Below are 7,500 nucleotides of genomic sequence, written 5' to 3'. Positions count from 1 at the left end.
AAGATGAACTTTGCTACCCCATAAATAATTTCTCCTGGATGTTAATTGAATATCCCTGTTATTAAAGGTGCCCTATCTTGTTGGAGAAGATTGGAATATTCACAATGTCTGTTTCACTCTTTCTCTCCGAAATGATTAGGCATTCGGTGTCATTTCAGCTTCACACGTTTCACCCCCACACATAAACTTTCCAACTTTTCAGAGCAACTTCATCGCTCTGTGAACTTGCAAAACCTTTTGTCTTCTTCATCACCGTCATCACTGGGCGCTGAAATGAAAGTGGCAGAGGCGTTTAGATGTGGAACAACATTAACTTAAAACTGATACAGTAGATACTGTGCCAAGTGAATGGGTATGAAAACACTTTTTTGAAAAGTTGTGATGAAAAATCCCTGTGGTTCCTCAGATTGTGTTTTACTGATATTACTGATATTATAAGTCTAACTGTGTGTGTGTGTGTGTGTGCGCACTGATATGCATTTGCCTACTGGTTCATCACTGCCTTTGAATATTTTAAATGTGTGTGTGTGTGTGTGTGTGTGTGTGTGTGTGTGTGTGTGTGTGTGTGTGTGTGTGTGTGTGTGTGTGTGTGTGTGTGTGTGTGTGTGTGCGAGAGAGAGAGAGAGAGCTCTTGTGTTCACATGTATGTAAGTTTTGTGTTTCTGAGTGACCATGTCCTCCTTGTTACACAGTGTGTGTGTGTGTGTGTGTGTGTGTGTGTGTGTGTGCGTGTGTGTGCATGCGTGGGTGATTTTATGTGTTTGTATGTACATGCACATGTGTACTCATTTAACAACACATTCAAGAATGTTTCTGTGTGTGTGTGTCTGTGTGTGGCAACATCTGAGTGATACAGACAGACACGTGTGTGTGTGTGTATTTGAGTGAAGTGATAGCAAGGGGGGTGGCCACCCTCGGTGAGTCCTGCCGCGCGGGAAGTTTGGTCTCGTCTGGACTAATTAACGGGGCGGGCGGCGGGAGGCTGTGAGCCAGCCACTCCCCAGTCCCACACCCGCTGGCTCCTAAAAGCTGCGTGCCCGTTGTTTTGCACATGACAATTACACGATTTCCATATCACACACACACACACACACACACACACACACACACACACACACACAGATGCTACGCTATAAGGTACTGACCAACCGCTCCCCCACCTTCCCATTATTTTCCTCTTTTTAATCATCTACTTTATTTTAAATGTATGTCGATATTTTTGTTGAGTAAATTGAAAGGCTCGTCATATAGTCCTCAGCCCAGGGAGTCGCTAATCAGTCACACATATCTATTAGCCATAGCATCCTTAAACAGCTACATGCTGCTCATAAATGTTTAATCTTTGTCACAGAAGACCTGTGAAAATGAAAAAAGTTTTTTTTTAGCAGATATACGGTATATTTATGATAGTGTATTCTTTTCTGTAATTTAAAAAGATAATGACTGTTTTATTTATTTATCTTTTTTCCTTTTCTATTTTTCCCCTCTGGCTCTGTCACCTGAACAGCTGTATTTATTTACTGTACCTCCGCCCGTTGTTTTTGGGTCTGCTTGAGTAGATGCTTAATTAGGATGTGATGAAGACCGCAACGGCTGAATTATTGTTGATAAAGATAATTAATTGATCATCATTATAATTAGTAAGTGTTGCGGGGGGGGGCAGCCGAAGATACCGCACATTTGTGCAGCAATATCACACTTCAGATATGAAAAGCTGTAGCTCTGCTCGGGGTTATAGATTTCTCCATGAATTGTTTTTTGATAATCAAACAATGTTGTTCTTAAGACCACCAACAGATTCCCACGGAAAAAAACAAATTAGCTAAATAACATGGTGCCTTTTGTGTCAATGCTTATTTGTCGTTCTCCAACTCCAGCACTATCAGAAGTCTAAGAAAAGCAAACACCCCCTCGCACACACACACACACACACCCTACACAGATAATGATCCGTTTTGACCCCGAAAATGTGCTTTGCTTGTCGGCTGTCCCCAGTGACTGCTTTGTGTTTAAATAGGTCTGACTGTTCCTCCAGAGCTCGGCGCTCCGGAGCATCCTCACTCGGGAATACCGCCGCTTAAATTAGTGATCCCAATCCTGTTTGCCTGTGAGATCGAGAGGAGAAAAGAAAGAGAGGGGGAGGGAGAGAGAGATAAGGAGGAAAAGAGAGAGAGAGAGAAAGAGAGTGATGAGGAGGAAAAGAGAGAGAGAGATAGAGACTGGCCTGAGGAGTGCTGTGTTTACCTGTGTTTGGTTCCAGCTCGTCCCGATGGGACCAGGCGCTGTTGTGCCAGTGGGACCCCCCACCCTCCACCCCACCCCATCTCACCCCAACACACCCCTTACCTTGCCCCTCTCGAAGGGGACACTCACTCGGACTCTGGAGTCTGCACTGGTCATTAAACTTGCTCATTACCCCTGCGACTTTCAGACTCGCACTAATCAACACTGCTGGCTGCTGTTGGTGTTTGCACACAACAAATGGAAACATTTTGTTTTTGTCCACACAAATAGTCTTTGCACTTTGTCACGTCGCGTGAGCCCTGTTTACACAGTCTTTAAGCTTATTTATCACCACGGCCTCAATAAGTAGGCAAAGTAATTTGGGCAAGTTAGTGAGGAAATAAAACATCCGTTAGATTAGAAAAATACTATAGTAAGTGAATGAATGAGGATATTCAGTGGGTTGTCGTGTTCTGGGCAGTCCCAGTTCTATGCGCTGTTCCACGCCCTCACTGTTAGGCGGTCCAGAACAGGTAAAAGGAAAGCCCAGTTGCCTATTGTGACGAGGCAGTCTGGTTCTGAGGCTGTGGGTTTGGACCTGGGCCTGGACCCTGGTGTTGTCTGGACACACAGGGATCTGTGTTTGCGGTGAGAGGACAGGGCCGGTGCCGCGATGATGAAGCGTGGTGCCGTCGCAAAAGTGAAAACAAATTCTCGGAGCGGCTGGCATGAGCAATGGCACAGGAGAGCTTTATTGTCCCAGCCAAGGTGATAAGGGAGAGTAATTGCGTATTATACTGTCCGAGAATGTCAGCCTGAAACCAAGCATGAGTGCTCTATCAATCAATGGTTGTGTGTTTGTGTGTGTGTGTGTGTGTGTGTGTGTGTGTGTGTGTGTGTGAGAGTGAGTGTGAGTGTGAGTGTGTGTGTGTGTGTGTGTGTGTGTGTGTGTGTGTGTGTTTTGAAAGAGAGAGGTGTGTGTGTGTGTGTGTGTGTGTGTGTGTGTGTGTGTGTGTGTGTGCATATATCTTTTTGTATGTGTTCATCGTTTTGTCTGTTGGGTGAGTGTATACTTGCATCTTGATATCAGTTTTGAGTGTGTGTGTACAGTAGGTGTGTAGCAATGTGGATGAATGTATGTGTGTTCATGTGTTTTTGTATACCAGTGTGTGCTTGTGTGTGTGTGTGAGAGAGAGAGATAGAGAGAGAGAGAGAGAAAAGGTGTGAGTGTGTGCATCTCACCACCCCACAACCTTTTTATCCATCACACTTTGTGTGTGTGTGTGTGTGTGTGTATGTTTGCATCCCAACAACCCACTCCCCTATTGTCCATCCCCATTTTGGTGTGTGTAACGTGTGTGTGTGTGTGTGTGTGTGTGTGTGTGTGTGTGTGTGTGTGTAAGTGTGTGTAGCCGGCGGCCCCTCTCATCCGACCTGTGCATGTCTGTGATGGCCAGAGGCAGGGGTGTGTGTGCTGGTGTTGGTGATGGGGCCCAGCAGTGTGTGTGTGTGTGTGTGTGTGTGTGTGTGTGTGTGTTGGTGATGGGGCCCGTGAGCGGCTGGGCCAGGTCCATTAATCAGTGGGGCTCCCCTGGCCTCCGCCGACTGACATAATTACAGCCTGCTCCCCGCCGTTCCTCAGTGGACACACACACACACACACACACACACACACACTCACCACCTCCTCTCCTCGCTGCAGCTGCCCCGCAACCCCCCTCCCTGCACACACACACACACTCTTAGATCCACACCTCAGCCAGACACACAGCACATAAAACAAGACCTCTGTGTCATACATCCTCCTATGCAGTGAGACCCCTAACAGAGGTGTGTGTGTGTGTGTGTGTGTGTGTGTGTGTGTGTGTGTGTGTGTGTGTGTGTGTTTGTGTGTGTGTGTGTGTGTGTGTGTGTGTGATGTAAAAGTCCCTTTCGAATGCAACAGCTCCTTCATACTAAGGCCCAGAGGTATGTGGGTAATAGGTTTTAGGTTTTTAATGATCACTTTGTATTATATATTCAAGTCTATGCATGTGCACAGCAACACTTAGAGAGAAAATGGTGGAGAGGGAGGGATGATGTAAGAATGGCTGAAGAGGAGGTTTTTGCCTTCTTTGTGTTTTTTATCTGTGTTTGAGTGTGTATAGGTGTTACATCACCTTTGGTGTGTGTGTGTGTGTGTGTGTGTGTGTGTGTGTTTGTGTGTGTGTGTGTGTGTGTGTGTGTGTGTGTGTGTGTGTGAGAGAGAGAGAGAGGGAGAGAGATAGCTAGGGCGCTGTGTTTTAGCCGTAAACATCTGGGCTTGAGTTAGCCGCTCAGGGAGGTTGCATCTGGTTCAGCCGCATCAACACTCGGGCCCCATTGAAAAGCTGTCATCATCTCTCTCTGTTTCTCATTCTTCCTCACTCCCTCTTCTCACAGTAACTCGCAAACTGATGCGGTCACAATACTTTGCCCATGATAACAATACAACGTTCCTGGAATACTCAGTACATTACAAAAGATGTATCTATGATAAATCACAATATCTGTGTAAATGAAGCAAAAAATAGCAAAAAAATGAGAATTTATATATTTCTTCACCACATTTCACAACTGAATTGATTTAGCCCAGTGTCATTGTAGAGGATTGTGTAGAGGATTGCCCTCATTCATTTGATAAGCGCCTGTACAAGGATATACTGTAGTGACTCTAGTAAGTCAAATAGACTGATGAGTCCATTTAGAATATGAATTGTAAAATGTAATATTTTAGTGAAAATATGGATATCAATACCAGCGTATTGATAACATATCGCAAAAAAGAATACAACATATATATAATATATAATCGTATCAATATTTTGTCTAGATATGTGTATCCCCTGACTGTACAATCATCTAAGGCGTCTTGGAACGCTTTGAAATCACTAATCTCCATTGAGACTTCACTGCCCCCCAACACACACAGTACCCCCCCCCCCCATTTTCCCAGAATGCAGTTTGCTCACGCTTTTCACTTCACTTATGTAGTCTAAACAAAAAAAGAAGAAAAAAACAGACTGTCAGTAAAACTAAACCCTTCCTTGAGAACATTTTCAATTGTTTGGGGAGTTTTTGTTCACCCCCTCCCCATTTCCCCTTATCTGCCCCCCCCCCCCCCCCCAACACTCTCTTATCTCTCTCTTTACTCTTTGTTTTCTGTTTAATCTAATAATATATATCCCCCCTTTCCTTTCCTCTCCTCCTCCAACACCCCCCCCATCCCCCCTTTTCTTATCTGTTTCATCTCCCCAGATCCAACTGTGCGGAGAACATCCGCAAGCACATCCTGCACACGGGCAAGCACGAGGGAGTGAAGATGTATAACTGCCCCAAGTGCGACTACGCCACCAACGCCCCCATGGAGTTCCGCAACCACCTGAAGGAGACGCACCCCGATATAGAGAACCCAGACCTGGCCTATCTGCACGCAGGTAGACAGTCTCTTTCTTTCTCTCTTTCTCTCTCTCTCTCTCTCTTTATCTCTCTCTGTCTCTGTCTCTCTCTATCTCTCTCTCTCCAACTTTATCTCTATCTCTGTGTCTGTCTTACTTTCAAATTCCATCCCTTCCACCTTCTTCCTTACTTTCTTTAATGCACTCCATCTCTACAACTCTCCTGTCTCCTCCTGACTCACTTTATCATCCTCACTAGTTTTCTCTTGGCCCTGTTTTTTCCAACTGTCTCGCTTTCTATCACACACACACACAGACACACAGACACACACACACACACACACACACACACACACACACACACACACACACACACACACACACACACACACACACACACACACTCTCTCTCTCTCTATCTTCCTCTTTCCCTTTTTCCCTCTCTCTACCTCTTCCTACACCACTCTCTCTGCAACTGTCCTCCCAAGCCCCAGTCTCTATCCAAGTCCACCGTCTGCATCGTGTTGTGTTTAATGCAACACTACGACTCCGGCGTGTACTTGTCTGTTGGAGAGCAGCACTCCGGACTCCGTCCTCGCCCCTCTGTCAGCCGGCATTGTGCTGAGTAAATTGGAGTCCCCCTCCTGAAGGGAATTGTGGCTATCACAGAGGACTGCATAGGGACTTGTGGGAAGCCAGGGGGTTATTGCAATACACTGGGGAATGTTGAAGCAGACTTTACCTTGCCCTCATATGATATCAAGTGTAGAGTGCAGAGGGTGTGAAAGGGCTCGTCGGCACACGAGGAGGACGCGTGACAGGTTATGGTCTATTCAGTGCTCTTTGTGGCTTTGTCCTTGAAGTGCCCTTGCAACCTTCACGCTCTTTAAGCAGTGAGGGGAAAAATGTCCTTCCTCTTCGGCTCCTAAAAGGACACTTGTTCGGTCATCATAGGGACCTGTGGGTCACACCAGTGGAGAAGTGGAGAGAGAGGGGTGTCGTGGGGTAGCGAGTCTCTTCATTCTCTCAGAGAGAGAGAGAAAGAGGGAGAGAGAGAGAGAGAGAGAGAGAGAGAGTCTCCAAATATGCACAGAACTTACGGTGCTTCCCTTGCACTGCTCACAATAGTGACCTCTATTAAGACTTTGCCATAGTGAGCCATACTTTTTTGCCATAGATTTGCAAGACACAGAGACAACTTGTTTGACAGCTTGTGCTACTGAGAGACATATTGCGCAAGAGCAAAAGGAGTGTGCTTTGGAGACACTGAGACCGCATGACCACATGACTCCTTCCACAGATGCCTACTCGAACCTTTAAATCTTTGCCTTTTCACCTTTGCCATCTCAAGGGCTTGTTGCAGTGCTGTAACTGATGTGTGTGAGGTGAGTCCGTGTGTCTGTGTGTGTGTGTGTGTGTGTGTGTGTGTGTGTCCGTGCGTGTGTGTGTGTGTGTGTGTCCGTGCGTGTGTGTGTGAAGGAAATGAGGTGCTTTGATGAGAGAGGGGTGTGTGAGTGTGTGTATGTGTGCCTGTGTGTGTGTGTGTGTCTGTGTGTGTGTGTGTGTGTGTGTGTGGCAGCCTTCAATTGCTTAATCTAAGTGGGCAGAACAGAAGATGGGGAGAGAGGCACGGAGAATCGGACGGTGTACAGGATGAGGAGGGAAACTGGAGGAGGTGGAGGGGGGGGGGTAGAGAGAGAGAGAGAAGGACAGCAAAGAAAAGAAGAAAAGATTAGCAGGTAGATGTTGAATTAACCTGCTTGTGATTGCCCGCTGTCAGAGTGGCACTGGGCCCCGCCGAGAGAGCCAAATGGGCTGTGATGGCCGCTCCCGCTGGTTTACCTTTGAAAGACGCAGATCA

General features: G+C 46.4%; 1 protein-coding gene across 1 annotated transcript in view; it reads left to right on the top strand.

Annotated features, from left to right (window-relative positions):
- The window catches only part of znf407 (zinc finger protein 407), a 138,069-nt gene that overhangs the window by 93,307 nt on the left and 37,262 nt on the right, over nucleotides 1-7,500 (top strand). Inside the window, exon 8 of the mRNA XM_076280333.1 lies at nucleotides 5,500-5,678. Coding sequence (XP_076136448.1) covers nucleotides 5,500-5,678 — 179 coding nt within the window. The remainder of the gene's footprint in view (nucleotides 1-5,499; nucleotides 5,679-7,500) is intronic.

This window comes from Alosa pseudoharengus, unplaced genomic scaffold, assembly GCF_046254945.1.
Source record: "Alosa pseudoharengus isolate Yale_2024_CS ecotype anadromous, Long Island Sound unplaced genomic scaffold, YU_APseudo_1.1 YU_APseudo_1.1_scf_12, whole genome shotgun sequence".
Taxonomy (NCBI): domain Eukaryota; kingdom Metazoa; phylum Chordata; class Actinopteri; order Clupeiformes; family Clupeidae; genus Alosa; species Alosa pseudoharengus.
This window is presented reverse-complemented; position numbering and strand designations above follow the sequence as displayed.